General features: G+C 38.8%; 1 protein-coding gene across 4 annotated transcripts in view; it reads left to right on the top strand.

Annotated features, from left to right (window-relative positions):
* LOC137635721 (uncharacterized) overlaps positions 1–18630 on the top strand; it is a 63273-nt gene that overhangs the window by 20346 nt on the left and 24297 nt on the right. For 3 of the 4 annotated variants that reach the window (XM_068368171.1, XM_068368170.1, XM_068368169.1), the window contains exons 8-13: positions 5559–5653; positions 6853–6960; positions 11645–11692; positions 12351–12455; positions 15198–15410; positions 17623–17808. In XM_068368171.1, coding sequence (XP_068224272.1) covers positions 5559–5653; positions 6853–6960; positions 11645–11692; positions 12351–12455; positions 15198–15410; positions 17623–17805 — 752 coding nt within the window. In that variant the 3' untranslated portion in view covers positions 17806–17808. Of the gene's footprint in view, positions 1–5558; positions 5654–6852; positions 6961–11644; positions 11693–12350; positions 12456–15197; positions 15411–17622; positions 17947–18630 lie in introns of those variants that run through there. The other variant, XM_068368168.1, reaches the window with a different exon arrangement.

Genomic DNA, 18630 nt, shown 5'->3' with positions numbered 1-18630 from the left:
TCATTCTTCTTTCAAAGCTTAAATGTTAATTCTATTTTAAAGGAACTTTTTAATTGAAAAACCTTTCAGTTTTTTCCTTTGGTCAAATAACATGTTTTTTTGACGAAACGTAAGTGGGCTCTTCTCTTAGGTGCGAAATCAAGAGAGAGAGAGAGAGAGAAAGATAGAGACGGAGGGAGAGAGAGGAGAGAAAACGTTCCGTTCAAGCGGGTAACGTTGTTCTTGAGTTACTCTCGTCCCTAGTCTCTGTACGGGGAGAAAGGATAAAACGTTTTTAGTTTTTTATTCTCGTCCCCAGGCAATGTACGGTGAGAGATTGAAAACGTAGTTTTGAATGAACTAGTGTTTAGTCTCTTCCCCAACCACTGAATTTTTTATCTTAAAATATGTTTACTGTTTTTTGCTGGTATTAATGTGCTTGCATTATACGACTGATTTCGCAATTACTACCTTTTGATGAGGGTAGAATTGCGTGCTTCAGGTAGAAATCAGTAAAAGTTTCGATTTCAGTGAAATAAGTGAAAAACAGAAAATCGTAGTGATAAAGTGATATTGCGCAAAGTGTTATCAGTGTTGCGACCGAGGGTTCGTCTGTTCGTGCCTGTCGTTCGCCTAGTCCGGGACCTCTTGCTAGCTCCCAAGCCCAGGGGAGAAGTAATGTCGTACGACTTATGGGTTCGAGAGGCCTTGATCAGCGAACAGACGTTCCCTCTATGGTATCGGGTGTATCTTACCAAGATCACCCCTACCATAAGGCGAGAGAGACGATTTTCTCCTCGTCATCCGAAGGCTTTTCGCATAAGAAACCTGAAACAAGGTTTCGAGGCCCTTAAGCGAAAGTCAGTCCTTTCAGGACAGGTCCAGCGTCCTGGTTGTAGCCATTAGGACAGCTCTGACCCTATGCAGTCATCGGAAGACTGCTCGCCGCCTAACAAAAGCGTAACACAGACTCCGAGAGTCTTTTTGTTGGCATGGTTTTGCGGTCACAGACGTTACCCTCGTCTCTTACCGCAACCATTTCCGTTGATCCTAAATGGGTTGTACGGCAAGACATGCAGAATAAGCTTGCCTCCCTTATGGAAGACTATTCTGCCAATAAGTCCGTTGAGCCTAGCCGTTTATCTCATCGAGATCCTGGCTTTCAGCCACCCTAACGTTCCTTTGTGCGTCCTGTTGACGTTGGCGTAGCTAAGTCACGTCAGTCAGGTTGTTTAGAACCACACTCGATGCGGTCTCGTGTGGATTTTCAGCCACATTTGGACGTTAGGCCACTTGCTGATGCTCCTGTTGAGTTTCAGGACGTTCGCTAACAATCGGAGTTGACTTGTTTTGACACTGAGCGTCAACCTCCGCATTCTAGAGTTGTTTTGACTGCTCAGTCTAGGCGGTCAAAGCAGTCTCGAGTGGACGCTGTGCGTCCTCACGCACCTGTTGTTGTTGACAGTTCACAGACTGTCAAGCAGTTACATGACGTTGCGTCCTGGTCTCTCGCACCTGTTGTTGACAGTTCACAGACTGTCAAGCAGTTACATGACGTTGCGTCCTGGTCCGCTACTAATGCACCAGTGCGTGTGGACTCTGCTTGTAAAGCATTGCCACCACGGTAGGTCTCTCCCTTGCTTGAGACTCAGCTATTATCGGACAAGGTTCCTTCAGATGAGGAAGTTGCTGTTCCCCCTCCTACTGATATTCCCTTGAGGACTCTGTCAGACGGAGAGGAGCCTAAAGCTGCTTAGCCCTCTATGGACTTTATATAAATCATGCTGATTTTTAAGGATCTTTGTCCGGATCTTTTTGTAACTGCTGCTCCTCGTTCGCCTAAACGTCAGAGCTTACACTAGGCCTAGCTACTTCGAAGCCGTTGTTTTATAAGCTAGTGCTCTCTCGCTCTCTTAGAGAGCTTTACGTTTGCTAGGCGACTGGTTTATCACCAGGAGGAGTTTGGGGGATACAGCCTTTGCTTTCCCTTCTTTTAAACTGGCTTATAGAGCGAGAGTCTGATATGACACGAGAGAAGTTCTCGGCTTGGGAGTTCCTGCCTCTGCCCAGATAGACTTCTCAAACCTCATAGACTCTCCCTGGCGCCTGGCCATGAGACGCTCCAAGATTTTACAGGTCAACTTCACAGCTGTTTTCGAGCCTTTGAAGTTTTGCTGTACAATTATGTCATGCATAAACAAGGCTTTCAGGGATGGCTCCAATGATCTGACAGCCACGTTCTCTGCAGGAACAAGTCCCTCAGGGATGGCTCCATGATTTGGCAGCCATGTTCACTGCAGGAGTACGTAAGAGGCAAGTGCGCTCAATGTGTTCATTGTCAAGACAAACTTCACGTTGAAGTCTTCCAGGCTGTCTTGACAGCATTTATGGAAGGCGACTGGATGGTCTCTCTCGACCTTCAGGAGGCATACTTCCACATTCCTATACACCCGGATTCCCAACCGTTTCTGAGGTTTGTTTACAGGAATGTGGGGTACCAGTTTCGAGCTATCGGGGATCCGAGCCTCCCTGTACTTGGACGACTGGCTTCTCAGAGCATCGTCCAGCCTTCACTGTCTGCAGGATCTACATTGGACGTTGAGTCTGGCCAGGGAGTTGGGACTTGTGGTCAACCTAAAAGTCCCAACTGATCCCATCCCAGATTATTCTATTTTTGGGGATGGAGATTCGCAGTCAAGCCCTGCTCGAAGTCCAACTAATGCTGAAAAGAAAACGTTTATTCAGTCAGGAGTTGGAACAGTCTCGTAGGGACTCTCTCATCCCTGGAGCAGTTTGTCTCACTAGGGAGACTACCCCTTCTGCCTCTCCGGTTCCATCTAGCCTCTCACTGGAACTAGGACAAGACATTAGAGACGGTATCATTCCCAGTCTCCGAACCAATAAAGGCATGCCTGAAATGGTGGGACAGCAATATCAGTCTTAGAGAGGGACTATCCCTAGCAGTCAAGAACCCAAACCACGTGTTGTCCTCAGACGCGTCGAGTTTGGGTTGGGTGCGACCCTGGACGGTCGGGAATGCGCTGGTCTGTGGACCTCAAGTCAGAAGAGCATGCACATCAACGGCAAGGAGCTATTAGCAGTCCACTTGGCCTTGATGATATTAGGAAGCGTCTTCGAAACTAAGTGGTAGAGGTCAACTCAGACAACACCACAACTTTGGCGTACATCTCCAAGCAAGGAGGCACACACTCCTTCACGCTGCTCGAGATCGCAAGGGACCTTCTCTTATGGTCTAGAATTCGAGGCATATCCCTGTTGACGAGATTCATCCAGGGGGACTTGAACGTCTTGGCAGACTGTCTCAGTCGGAGGGGTCAGGTGATACCCACGGAATGGACCCTCCACAAGGACGTGGGCAAGAGTCTTTGGGCTTCTTGGGGTCAACCAACCATAGACCTCTTTGCCTCCTCGTTGACCAAAAGGTTACCAATCTTTTGCTCTCCAGTCCTAGATACAGAAGCAATCTACATAGATGCGTTTCTACTGGATTGGTCTTTTATGGACTTATATGCATTCCCACCATTCAAGATAGTCAACAAGGTACTGCAGATGTTCGCCTCTCACGGAGGGACAAGGTTGACGTTGGTTGCTACCCTCTGGCCCGTGAGAGAGTGGTTCACCGAGGTACTTCAATGGCTGGTAGACTTTCCAAGAAGTCTTCCTCTAAGGGTAGATCTGTTACGTCAGCCCCACGTAAAGAATGTCCATCAAAGCCTCCCCGCTCTTCGTCTGACTTCCTTCACACTATCGAAAGACTCTCAAGAGCTAGAGGTTTTTCGAAGGAGGCAGTCGGTGCGATTGCAAGAGCTAGGAGAGCTTCTACCATTAGAGTATACCAGTCGAAGTGGGAAGTCTTTCGAGACTGGTGCAAGTCAGCATCTGTGTCCTCGTCCAGTACCTCTGTAGCCCAAATCGCAGATTTTCTTTTACATCTGAGAAAGGTTCGCTCCCTTTCAGCTCCCATGATTAAGGGCTACAGGAGCATGTTGGCTTCGGTCTTTCGACATAGAGGCTTAGATCTTTCCAACAATAAAGATCTCCAAGATCTCCTTAAGTCTTTCGAGACCTCTAAGGAACGTCGTTTGGCAACTCCTGGATGGAACTTAGACGTGGTCCTAAGGTTCCTCATGTCAGACAGGTTTGAGCCATTACATTCAGCCTCCCTGAAGGATCTCACCCTCAAGACACTTTTCCTAGTGTGCTTGGCTTCGGCTAAAAGGGTCAGTGAACTTCATGCCTTCAGTAAGAACATCGGCTTTTCTACAGAAAAAAGCCACTTGTTCACTTCAACTTGGTTTCCTGGCCAAAAATGAACTGCCTTCTCGTCCTTGGCCTAAATCTTTTGATATTCCTTGCTTATCAGAGATCGTAGGCAACGAACTGGAAAGAGTATAATGTCCTGTTAGAGCTCTTAAGTTCGATTTAGCTCGTACTAAGTCATTACGAGGGAAATCTGAGGCATTATGGTGCTCAGTTAAGAAACCTTCATTGCCTATGTCAAAGAATTCTTTGTCATATTTTATCAGATTTTTTTAATACGAGAAGCTCATTCTCACTTGAATGAGAAAGACCGATGTTTGCTTAAGGTTAAGACGCACGAAGTTAGAGATATAGCAACCTCCGTGGCCTTCAAGCAAAATAAATCTCTGCAAAGTATTATGGACGCCACTTCTTGGAGAAACGAGTCAGTGTTCGCGTCATTTTACTTAAAAGATGTCCAGACTCTTTACGAGGACTGCTACACACTGGGTCCATTCGTTGCAGTAGTGGGTGAGGGTTCTACCACTACACTTCCCTAATTCCAGTATCCTTTTAATCTGTCTCTTGAAATGTTTTTAATATTGTTTTATGGGTTGTTCGGAAGGCTAAGAAGCCTTTCGCATCCTGATTGATTTGGCGGGTGGTCAAAGTCATTTCTTGAGAGCGCCCAGATTAGGGGTTTGATGAGGTCCTGTTGTATGGGTTGCAGCCCTTGATACTTCAGCTCCTGGGAGTCTGTCAGCATCCTAAGAGGATCGCTGGGCTCCGTGAGGAAGACAGACTTACAAGGCAGAGTAATCGTCTAAGTCAACTTCCTCACCAGGTACCTATTTATTTTGGTTTTGTTATATTGATAACTGCCAAAATGAAAAAACTCTTAGCTTATACGCTGTAAACATAATTAACTCTGATCTCTACCCACCTCCTTGGGTGTGAATCAGCTATTATATATTCACCGGCTAAGTTAAATATTTAAAAATGATATTTTAATTATAAAATAAATTTTTGAATATACTTACCCGGTGAATATATAAATTAAATGACCCTCCCTTCCTCCCCAATAGAGACGCAGTGGGATGAGAAGAAATTGAAGGTTTTGTTTACATCCGAGAGTGGTATCTGGCCGACAGTTGGCGCTGGTGGGCACACCCGCAACCTGCATAGCGATCGCTCGCGAGTTTTTTTATGTATGTGTCTGTCGAGCAACAGAGTTGCAGCTATTATATATTCACCGGGTAAGTATATTCAAAAATTTATTTTATAATTAAAATATCATTTTTCAAAATTTTCTTTGACAGAGTATACTTGGCTGGATGAAGATTACTTTGAAGAGTTACAAGAAACAGGAATTCATGATCTGGACTCCAATGCCTCGGTTCTTATCACTCCACAGGTAGGAATGATTATTTTTGTGCACAGGTAATAATGTTGCGTTTCTATCTTTTGGAATACAGAAATTCTCTTTTTTTCAATCTGTTTTTCCATACCCTCATTTGCCTCTTTTTTTTGAGTGCTTAATGGGCATAATTATTTAACCTCATAAAGTATGAAAGTGCTTATGAAAGTATAAAAGTGTAGTTGGGTCAAGATTGTATGTGAATGGAAGACCAAAGGCTCTGCTCTATGATGGAAAATACTGTTTTTATTACCTCTGCTTTACCTTGCAAACTCATTTAAAATTGTATTTACACTAAAAGTTATTATTATTCCTAGCTAAACTACAATTGTAATTGGAAAAGCAGGATGTCATTAGCCCAAGAGGTCCAAAAGAGGAAATAGCCCAGTGAAGAAAGGTAATAAGGAAACGAATAGAATAGTGTGCCTAAGTGTACCCTCAAGCAAGAGCTAACTTAAGACACTGGAAGACTATAGTACAGAGACTATGGCACAACCAAAGAGTAGAGAACAATGGTTTGATTTTGGAGTGTCCTCCGAGGAGAACTGTTTACCATAGCTAAAGAATCTGTGTAATTATAGGGTTGTGGAATGCACTGAGTGAATTTCCTTATTTTTAATAGAAAAATGGTTTGAATATGAATGCTGTATTTTGGAATACGGAGTAGTCCTCGGAATGAATAAACCTCATATACCGGGAGTTTGTTGTATTTTCATTAGTTTAGTATGAATCACATGTATTGATTGGCTTATTGGAAATGTTCTGTGTGAAGGGAACTCTGATCTTAACCCTTTCACCCTCAAAGGACATACCGGTACGTTCTTGCAAAACACTGTTATTTACATGTTTTTTACATTTTTTTGCATAATTTTGATAATTTTATGAAAAACTTCAGGCATTTTCCAAAAGAATGAGACCAACCTGACCTCTCTGACAAAAATTAAGCCTGTTAGAGCAATTTAAAAAAAATATATAGCAAAATGTGCTCGAAATTTAACCTTACCTTGGGGGTAAAAGGTATAACATTCCCTCCGTCCTACAGCTCTTCCTCTTGTGAAATGGTGCATACTGAATTCTAGCAAGTGCAATATACTGTAGCATTTTTGGATTAAGGATGAATTTCTTCAATTACGTTTTTTATTTGATTTACTTTTCTTTTATGTTGCTAGCTTTTGAAGGATAATTATTCTTTACAGGGGAGCAGGAGAGATAGGAGTCAGGGTTATGCTACACAGACACATGATCAGACTGCACCAGGCTCCCAAGGTAGTGTTTCATCTACCTCAGATTTGGGGAACAACAAGGTAACCATTTTTAATTTTTCAAGAAATCTATTGAAATTGTTTATTTGAGTTTTCTTCAACACTTTGCTTGTGATATAGGTACTGTGTAAGCTAATAGGGCTTTGATAGAAGTCCACTTACGTATTAACACAGAAGGGTAGTATAAATAGAATGAAAATTTTTACACTTGCTGAATTTCAACTCGATCCCCATACCAGCAAAAATACTGTCATGATATTTTCATTTGTCAGTCCTTGAAAGGAGAATGATGTCACTTCTCAAAATAATATCTACCATGGAATTGACTCCATTAAATCATATTCCCTCTGTTAATGATCTCTATCTATATACCAAGGCACTTTCCCAATTTTGGGGTGTAGCCAACATCAAACAAATTAAAAAAAGGGGACCTTTCCTCTTTACGCTCCTCCCAGCCTGATGAGGGACTCAACCGAGTTTGCCTGGTACTGCTAGGGTGCCACAGCCCACCCTCCCCTGTTATACTCCACATGAAACTTTATAATGCTGAATCCCCTACTGCTGCTACCTCCACGGTCATCCAAGGCGACCGGAGGAAGCAGCAGGGCCTGCCGGTACTGCGTCACAATTTCTTGCCATTCATTTCTATTTCTAGTATGCTCTCTTTCCCCCCTCACATCTATCCTCCTATCACCCAGAGCTTTCTTCACTCCATCCATCCACCTAAACCTTGACCTTCCTCTTGTACTTCTCCCATCAACTCTTGCATTCATCACCTTTTTTACCAGACAGCCATTTTCCAAGTGTTATGAAGAACATAGTTACCTCAGATACATACTGTATATACTTTTATAATATTGTAATTATTAAGATATCAGATTATGTTGATGATGCGTCTTGTTCTTTTTATTATCACAAATAGGCCCACATAAAGTTTTTCAAAATAATGTCTACTTAAGCAATCCCTGATATAACTTATTTTAAAGGGACTGTAAACATGAGAATCAGTTCCATTAGTTATCACCGTTCTCACCAAACTCCTGGTAAAACAAAGCTTGTCAGTTGCCTTGCCTCAAGAACTCTCTCAGTTGTCTTTTTTCGAACAACCCTCCAGTTTATACTTCTTGTAGGGAACAGTTTCTCTTTCTCTTTCTCATTGACATAATCTATATTTTTCTTCCATCTTTTCCTTGGTCACCCTACAGGTCTTCATCCTCCAGGGATTCAATCTACATATTTCCTGGGATATGTTCTCATCCATTCTCTTCACTTGACTATACCATTGAAGCTGTCCTCTTTCTACAAACTTCAAATTAATTTATCATAGGCTTACATGTCAAATGTTAATATCCTTGGGAGATTAAGCTTACACATCACATTCTAATGTTTTTAAAGAACAGGTTTGTAGGACTACACATGAATTTCTTAAGGCCATTATGTTCTTCCCTCAAATGTGTTGGGAGTAAGATAATTATTTAAAATTATATACAGTATAAGTTTCTAATGATGGTAACTGTATCTTGAATTTCTATAATAAACTTCAATTGAAGCATCGTCAGACTGGTTCAATATCCATGGTATGAGGATGATTCAGCATGGTCTTGTTTATGAAAATTCTTGTATCATTGGAGGAATAGCTTTAGCATAAGTATGATCATCAATTTCTTATCTAGATGATTGATACCTGCGAGTCACACTGGTAATATTCTTGAAGCGAAAACTTCTTGAGCTGAAGAAAGGTTAAAGTCTCCTCTTATTCTCCTATATCCCTCCTCTCCGGGAGTCCAGCTAGCACACGATTGCACTAGATTTGAGAGGACAATTCTGCGCCTGTTGCGTTTTTGTGCGTCGTTATTATCTCCGTTATTAGTTTGGAGTTCCCATTTTCCTGTCTGAGCTACCATTTTTCCATTTTATTAGTAGATATGATTCTAAAGATGAAATTCATTTTGTACTTTTACTGAAGAGAATTGCAGAAACAAAATAAATAAATGTTCAAATTTACTTGCTCAGTCAGTAGATATTCCTGAAACCAGATTTAGCCCCCAATTTTCAAAAATATTTAAGGCTAAGTTCAGTAAATTAATGGATAATGTTGCAGAGAAGCCTGTATTTGCTCACTTCCATTTGTTGTTAGTTTCTCAGCTGAATTCTTTAAGAATGTCAATATACACATGAAGTTCATTACTATCCTCACGATGACAAAGTCAAGCTACTTTCATATAGGCAGTGAGGAATTTAACAAATTGTTTTTATTAACCTTTACATAGACAGTACAACTTGGTTGACCAAAGAAGTAATAGCTATAAGGGAAAATAACGGCAATTTGTTGGAAATACTACTCTAGCTGATTTCATTGTAGAGTTTTATCCATTAATATAAAAGAAAATTTGGATTATATTACTGATTGTACAAGTGAGGTTGCTGGAATATTTACTAATTTTGTCATTAGACATGAACAGTATTTTTGTTCTTTCTTTATCAGTTTGGTGTCAGATTCATTGAAACATTCTCTGATTTGCTCTTTGATTGTTGGGGTCCATTTTAGTCGGACAAAAGTTCTCCAAGTCTTAAACAGAACACACACTGAATGACATCTTAACTAACAATTTGATGTCTTCAGATTAATTTTACAGATACCTTTAAACCCAACTCACAGACCTCAATACCACCCCCTTATATCTTCCAAGATTCGTGTTATTGCGAGTTCTAAAAGATTTTTTTTACGATCGGTAGGAAAAATATAACCTGGAAGAGCTCGGGGCCACAACCAGTTACTATCTTAAGTTGTTCACAGTACGAGAAAGGTTGGATCACTGCCACCAAAAGTGGAAATTATCTTCGTCCTGATCCTTAGGTTCTTTCCGTAATCAAGGATGGAGATCATATCCCCATGGGCTTATAGCATCCTAGATTTTACTGTTGAAGTTTTTAATGCCAAAGACTTCAGGTGGCTGGAGACCATATTTGGATGTTCAAGATTGATCAAGTTTACCATCCTAACCAAATTTTTCATGGATGCTCCTTACATAGTTTTAAGAGATGTGATGCTCACATTCAATATAGTTGGTTCCTGCTTTCATGTCCCTATTGTATTTGCAAAGGTTCAAGAGTACTCTTTTATTTCCTTTTTCATGGATCAACAATTTGGTTAATGTGTTTGAATTGAAGTTTTATGAACTTAAATCAAAATTTGTTTAAGCTGGTGCATACACATAGGCTTGTAATTCCTTTTGTAATTGATGGAAATGATGTACTCCAGCGCCATTAGACGCTACAAAAGTGGAGTACAGTTACCATGCTGCCTCGATCCTGTATAGGTTAGGGGTGACCTTCATAAGCAGACAGAAATAAACCAAAATCAACTATCTGAAGGAACAAAGCTTTATTTTGTTTTTAATTTTTGCATATGATTGTTTCCTATGAAATTTACAAGTAGGTTTGACACCTGCAAGATGGACAGTGCTTTCTTTCTCTTTAGATTCTATTATGATGAGCTTATGATTTTCAGATCACAAGAATAAGGCATACTGTATACTGTACTGTACTATATATTATTAATTTCTAGTACAATACTTTCCACTGAGTCAAGGAATGTACATCATTAATTGTAGGTCTAGTCAGTGAAGTCTGCTCATTATTAATTATTTGACTGAGTAGTTCCTCTTTCTTATGTAAAGTTGCATTTGTAACATACTTCAAATTATTTGTTAGACATTTTTATTAAAGAGTGTAGCTAAAGTTAATAATAGTACATGTACATATTCTGAATTAATTTGAAAGATATTTTTGTACCTAGAATTATACATTAAACAACCATATTTCATAGACTGCAAAACTAATCTTACGTGAATCATGGTTAACTGTCTGCTTGAACTCTGATTGGCATGCAAACTTCTCTACTGTAATTCAAATGAAAATATTTCACTATGGAAGTATTTCCCTTTCCAATAAGTGCTAATTACATTTTGGGTTTATTTTTCTGTTATGGGTGAATCCACCATACAGTAATACCTGATTTATACATGAAATTGGTATAGAAAAAAGAAATACAGTTGCCGTAAGTTTTGAGCCATAATTTGCTGCACCCACTGAGGGTAGATATTTCTCAGTAACAAATTTACAGAAGAGGGGGTTCCCAGTCCCCTCATCCTGTCCCTTTTAGTCACCTCTTATGACACACAGGGATACGTTGGCGCTATTCTAATTGTTGTTATGCCCCCGTAGCCACAGTACCAACCAAACTCAGCTGAATCCCTCTTCAGGCTGGAAGGAGCAAAGAGAGAAAAAGTTTCCTTTTGTTCCATTTTTTGATGTTGGCTACCCCCCAAAATTGGGGGAAGTGCCTTGGTAATTAGATAGACTGAAGGTAGAATGATTTTTCAAGCAACAGTTTTATGGCAGTCACTTGCAATACATGATCTTTTCTTTTGAAACTTTTTGAAGTATCTGTACTATGAGATTTTTTTTTTTTTTTTTGGTCGATATTGTAGCTATATTAGTTCCATATTTATTAAAGCTTAATTGGAAAAATTGTTTTTAAATCTCTCCTATTTGGTTTGGATGTGAAGAATAAGTGTACATCATAGGATTGCCAGAATAAACTAATTTAGATAATTCGTGGTGCTTGTAACTTACAACAATAATAATTAAGAAATTTAATATTTTGATTACTTTGTCCCATTTCTTGCACATGTGTTAAACTGAAGATTTTCTATCTGTATAGGACGAAACATTGGCTTCAGCTGCAAGTTCCAATCGGAGAGTGGACGAGGTATGTTTGTTCAGCTTCCTCATATACATAACACGCTACCTTTTGTAATTACTGTATATTCATGTTTTTATTGAAAGATTGAAAAAATGGTAAAGAAAAAATTCTTTTAAAGTTATAATGCAATATATTATTGTATAGGTGCAGTTTTCTGGATTATATCAAGATTCAATAAATGTCTTTCAACATTATCATGAGAGAGTAAATTGTCTTATTTTCTTTCCATACTTATAAGGAAAGTAAATAATTTGAAGGTCACGTATTTGAAAGAGCTACTTAAAACTGCAACATAACATTATTTAAGGCAATATAACTTATACTTGTCACTTTATAATCTCTTTATGATTATAATGACCCTTATAGAATAAATATCTTTTGAAATTGTTTATATAAAAGTCATTAAGCACATTTTATAATAACATTGATGTTGAAAGAAGAGATATGAGTTTTGTAGTGCTAGGACATACTTTACTCTTATATAAAGTACCTCACAATATGACTTTTGGTACATTTATAAGTGCTAATGTTGACAGTTTTCCATGTGTTAATGATATCTTTCACTGTTAAAAGTAGTGAATTAAACATGTTAGATTTTAATGGTGTGTGTTATCTGTACTTAAATGCAATACATCAAATTGATAAAATTTTCTTAATACCACAGGAAGGCTCAATGTATGCTGGAACTCCAAGCAATCGAGAGGAGAGTATGAGACTCGTTCCGCTGATGAGTAACTCCGAAATACTGTTCAGATATTGGAAGATGCAGGTTAGTTCCTTTAGTGTGATGATATTTGTTGAAAATCGTAGGTTTAATTAAGCTTTAGTCTCTTCGGACATATTGGAATAAGTGACCCATTTAAGATGAAAATATTTTATTATTGAAAAAGTAGCTACATTCAGTCATGGAAGAAAAGATATTCTTGAAAGAATTATTATGATTTATCACTTCAAAATAGGGAATGTCTTCAGCACTAGTTGAAAGGGCTGTTGAATTTTTTAATGCAGTAGTTAATGACAGGTGGTGCTTATGGACAAGTAGCTCCAGCCATGTTTCTGTCAAAGACATCGATTTTGTCTTCATCTCGAATGAATGTAGATGTGTACTGTTGCTACCTTGAAAAATACTTTTTCGTTATCTTGTAACTTTTCAGAAAGTAGATATTTTTCTTGTTGCTGGTTTTGTAAATGTGGTAGGAAGGATGGGTGCTGCTTCAGGTTTATGGTATGGAAAGACTGGTGGTAGACCCACACTCTCTGTGCACTTCTTGTAAAGGATAGGATTGTTCAAAGCCATCCCCTTGTGTCGAGTGCATATCGTTGCATCCCGTTCAGTGGAAGGTTTACATTTTGAAGGAGGCGAAGCAGTATAAGTTTTCTCTAGTGTCAGGTTTGACAATGCCCAGACTGATGCCTAATAAGTTTCGTAACTCCTTTCTGGCTAGTTTACTTTCCATTGAGGCTTCTTTGCATATGCCCCTGGCTCAGTACTCTTGGAGTATGCAGCAGGAACGGGTAGATCTCGGATCTGTCTGGTAAAGTTTTGAGTTCCATGATGATTTCCACTCCCCATTAAGCATTGGAATCTCTCCAGTTTACTGTGCAAACTACTGCCGATAAGTTTGACTTAAGTACTGGAGTCTTGTGCTGTGTATTGGGGAGGCAGTGACCTTCTTGGTGCACTAGTATGCAAACTAGTGGGCTAACTGGGTTTTGAAAAGGAGGGATGCTTTGGTTTCCCATTTCTCAAAACAAGGTGGTCCTAAAATAGCTCTGATGCTCCGAAACACTTCGGTGTGGGAGGCTATGACTCTACTGAGGAGTAACTTGCTGGGGGCAATGTAGAGGAGGCATGTTTTGCTGGACACTGTGATTCATTGCACAATCTGTTTCTTTCTTCACGGGTTAATAAGGCCATGCCTGAGAGATTGGGGTTAAGAAGGCCTTCTCTCGACCCCCAATCAGGACTGCCTGTGACCTCTGCCTCTCGAAAGGATTGTGTGTGTTTGCTGTCTTTTGAGGCCCCCAACCTGGTCAGTTCAGGAAGGGAGGTAGAGGGGGGACACATGTCTGCGTTCCTCCTTTCCTGCAGCCACAAGTTTGGGATGTCGGTTATGACATTGGGCAACCATGCAGAGATATATGGCCGAGTCTTGTGTAGTAATTATATTCGGTACTGGTCTCTGGGCTTTTACAGATGACTATACCTATTTGAGAAGTTGACTGGGGGAGCTGGAGACCAGTCATCAACACCTCTCTTCTGGAGACCAGTTATTGACAACTCTCCTTTTGTTTAGAAATTGCAGGAAAGTAAGAAATAATATTTTTTCTTGAAAGGTTAATGTGTTGAAGGAATATTAATTAAGGTATTTAAATTTATTGTAATACAGGTTTTGTAAACTACACAATTTAAATATAATTATACATTATAGAATACTTCTTGTAAGGGATCTCTGGTAGTGGTTCTAACACGCCCCAGTTACTATACCGACACCCTATAAGGGTGAGCGAGCTGCGTTTATTCCTGGCATTCCATGCAACTTTTTTCTCTGGTATATTTAGCAGTTTTTATACCTTAGAAATGGTGCTATAAGGAGCATTTCACTGGGCGACACAGGTCCCTCGTCCAGAAATAGATTTTTCCTTCGTCAAAATCCCTTTCTTGTGTCAAAGAAAACAAATTATTATTGATGAGTAGTTTTATATAATTTGATGGCTATTTATTGTTGAATTATTACAGTATAACATTGTCACTTCAATGAATATAAAATTTTTCTTACACAAAATCACAGTACTTTACCATTATTTAGAGAAAATGATATAGAACAAATGTCTGAAAAATTATTCTATAATCACTTCACAATGAATGGAGAAAATAATTTGTTTTTTTAGAGTGAAATACAATAGAAAATAAAGCAGACTTTTGACAAATTAATTCTGTAATCCGCAGTAAAACAAGTAAACTGTGAAATGTAGAATATTATAGTAAGTGACCATATATATCCAATGATGAGAAATCTCTTATATAGTTTGAGGATGGATCCGCTGCCTCGTAGTGAAGGGTTAAGAGTATTATCATGTATAGTATTTCAAAATTAGTTTATTTTTCTTTAACCCTTTTACCCCCAAAGGACGTACTGGTACGTTTCACAAAAGCCATCCCTTTACCCCCATGGACGTACCGGTACGTCCTTGCAAAAAAATGCTATATTTTTTTTTTTCATATTTCTGTTAATTTTTTGAAAAAAATTCAGGCATTTTCCAAGAGAATAAGACCAACCTGACCTCTCTATGACAAAAATTAAGGCTGTTAGAGCAATTTAAAAAAAAATATACTGCAAAATGTGCTGGGAAAAAAATAACCCCCTGGGGGTTAAGGGTTGGAAATTTCCAAAGAGCCTGGGGGTAAAAGGGTTAAGTTATATGTACGTATTTCTATGACCAAAAAATGTTAATGTGATGAAATAAATCATGAGAATGAGACATAGAATAATGCTCAGTTCAATTGCAGTGTCGTTTAAGGATGTCATCATTGGCTTTGCAAAGATGGGTGATATCTGTGGTATCATTGGTGATCATTTGGTTAACCATGAATCTCGTAATGTGGCTGACGTACGATCCGTCGCTGCTCGACTTGGCCAACTTCTTCTTGCCTCTGGCGCTGCTCCCACTTTTGTCGTCTGCTTACGCTGAAGTTAATCTAGAAGGGGCTAGGTTACTGAAGGTATGTGCTGTATTAGATTCTGTTTATATTTGGGTAAATTATTGTTATCTGGGAATCAGGCCTTCTCCATCATGAGGCTCAATACTACACAGTATTCTAAAAGTTTTGTTCCAGCTGTGACCAAGTTGTGGAATGATCTTCCTAATCGGGTAGTTGAATCGGTTGAACTTCAAAAGTTCAAACTTGCAGCAAATGTTTTTAGTTGAACAGGTTAATATAAGTCTTTTTATAGTCTATGAATTATCTGTTTTAATGTTGTTAATGTTTTTATAAATATATTTGAAAATTTTTTAATTACTTCTTATATCATTTTATTTTGTTTCCTTTCATCACTGGGCTATTTTTCCCTGTTGGATCCCTTGGTCTTATTGCATCTTGCTTTTCCAACTAGGGTTGTAGCTTGGCTAGTAATAATAGTAATAATAATAATCTCTTATCTGATGGAATGAAGAAGTCCATTTATTATTTTTTCTGTTATGGCAAATTTCCTTTGACATTTTTCTTAAATTAATATTGACTAAATTACAGCCATAACTACAATAAAATTAGTAACCAAATTTGTATTAATTTGATAATTCTTTACAGTAACCTTATACAGTAACCTTATACAGGCCCCCCTGTGGCCAAGGGGGTATAAAAACAATTTTAATAGCGCCAACGTTATCCTTGCGTGTAGTAAAAGGCGACTAAAAGGGACGGGACAAGGGGGCTGGGAACCCCCTCTCCTGTATTTACAATCCTGTGAGACATCAGCAAAGAGGTGGAGCTAGGGGGAGAGTGACTGCTCCCCGCACTCTAGTTTTGGAGTTGAAGCCTGCTGCTTCCTCCGGTGCCTTAGATGACCGCGGAGGTAGCAGTAGTAGGGGATTCAGCGTTATGAAGCTTTATCTGTGGTGGATAAGGGGGGAGGGTGGGCTGTGGCACCCTAGCAGTACCAGCTGAACTCGGTTGAGTCCCTTGTCAGGCTGGAAGGAACGTAGAGAGGAGAGGTCCCCTTTTTTGTTTCATTTGTTTGATATCGGCTACCCCCCAAAATTGGGAAAGTGCCTTGGTATATGTATGTAACCTTATGCAGTATTCTATTGTTCACTAATATTGTTTGAGCATCTCATGCAGTGCACTCTAGGTATTATTATTGTTATTATTATTATTATTATTATTATTATTATTATTATTATTATTAGCTAAGCTACAACCCTAGATAGAAAAGCAAGATGCTATAAGCCCAAGCGCTCCAACAGGGAAAAAATAGTCCAGTGAAGAAAGGAAATAGGGAAATAGATAAACCATATGACAAATAATGAACAATTAAAATAAGAGGAGAGGTCCCCCTTTTCTGTTTCATTTGCTTGATGTCAGCTACCCCCCAAAATTGGGGGAAATGCCTTGGTCTGTGTATGTATGCAAAATAAGATATTTTAAAAACAGTAACATCAAAACTATTTCATATATAAACTATAAAAAGATTTGTTTAGCCTGTTCAACATAAAAACATTGCCTGCAAGTTTGAACTTTGGAAGGTTTACTGATTCAACTACCCGATTAGGAAGATCATTCCACATCTTGGTCACAGCTGGAATAAAACTTCATGAATACTGTGTAGTATTGAGCCTCATGATAGAGAAAGCCTGACTATTATAATTAACTGTATGCCTAGTATTACAAACAGTATGGAACTGTCTGGGAAGATCTGAATGTAAAGGATGATCAGAATTATGAAAAATCTTATGCATCATGCATAAAGAACTAGATATTTTACAAGCTAGCATTTGAAATATTTAAGACAGTTTTTATTGGATTTTCCTGTTGCTTGTTACTATGCTTTGTTTTGTATTAACCCTTTTACCCCCAGGCTCTTTGGAAATTTCCAACCATTAACCCCCAGGGGGTTATTTTTTTCCCAGCACATTTTGCAGTATATTTTTTTTAAATTGCTCTAACAGCCTTAATTTTTGTCATAGAGAGGTCAGGTTGGTCTCATTCTCTTGGAAAATGCCTGAATTTTTTCTAAAAATTATCAAAAATATGAAAAAAAAAATTTTTATAGCATTTTTTTGCAAGGACGTACCGGTACGTCCATGGGGGTAAAGGGATGGCTTTTGTGAAACGTACCAGTACGTCCTTTGGGGGTAAAAGGGTTAAGGATGTGTTATTGATTTTAAATATTAAAACCTTCCAATTGTAATAAAACCATTTTTTTTACTTTTCACAGTTCATCTGCTTAATTGAGGAGCGGTTACAAATGATATATGTCCTGCAGAATTCTCCCCTCCAGATGACTGTTTTTGGCTTCACGCTCTCCTACTCGACCATTACAACGGCAGCGTTTGGAATCCTCTTAGCATTTGCCTCTAAAGTGCTAATCCAAGAAATATCAATCCCTCCCAAGACGTGAAAGGTATACAGTATTTAGCTTGGCATTTTGACTCGTAGCCTAGTATGTGTATATTAGAACAGTTTGTGATTCTGATTTTCCTGTATTGAGTTTTCTTTTCAAAATGCCGTGGGTTACTATAGGCCTAGTCTATTTCTTTTAGCGATGCAGAATTGCACCGACTCGCAGCGGTGCCCTTTTAGCTCGGAAAAGTTTCCTGATCGCTGATTGGTTGGACGAGATAAGTCTAACCAATCAGCGATCCGGAAACTTTTCCGAGCTAAAAGGGCACCGCTGCGAGTAGGTGCAAATCTGCATCGCTAAAAGAAATGGACTATAGTATAATTATTTTAGAAATTAGTGATCTGACAGATTATTACAATGGTGATATTTTTGGCTCTGTACTAGAGTTGAATTTTGATAAGTTTATTAGTACTAATTTTCAAATTTATTTTCATGTGATTACTAATTCCTACATATCTGTGAATTGTTATTTTTTATATTTATACAGTAATTGAGCAAAGAAATATTTTATAAATATATACTATAAATCCAAGTATAATTGTGGTATGTTTTGCACAATCAAAAGCTTCTAAAGTAATTACTTTGGAGTTTAACTATTTCCATTTTTATGTTGAATTAATGCTTGAATAAAAACACGTGCTTGTTAAGTCTGGGTTAAACCATGAAAATTTTGTCCAGACTTGCAATATGCTTAAATTTTTTCAATAGGTATATTTACAGCGATATTTGCTGCTTAACCCTTTTACCCCCAAAGGACGTACTGGTACGTTTCACAAAAGCCATCCCTTTACCCCCATGGACGTACGGTACGTCCTTGCAATA

Source organism: Palaemon carinicauda, unplaced genomic scaffold (genome assembly GCF_036898095.1).
Source record: "Palaemon carinicauda isolate YSFRI2023 unplaced genomic scaffold, ASM3689809v2 scaffold164, whole genome shotgun sequence".
NCBI classification, from domain to species: domain Eukaryota; kingdom Metazoa; phylum Arthropoda; class Malacostraca; order Decapoda; family Palaemonidae; genus Palaemon; species Palaemon carinicauda.
The sequence above is the reverse complement of the archived record's forward strand: the minus strand, read 5'-3'. Positions and strand labels throughout refer to the sequence as shown.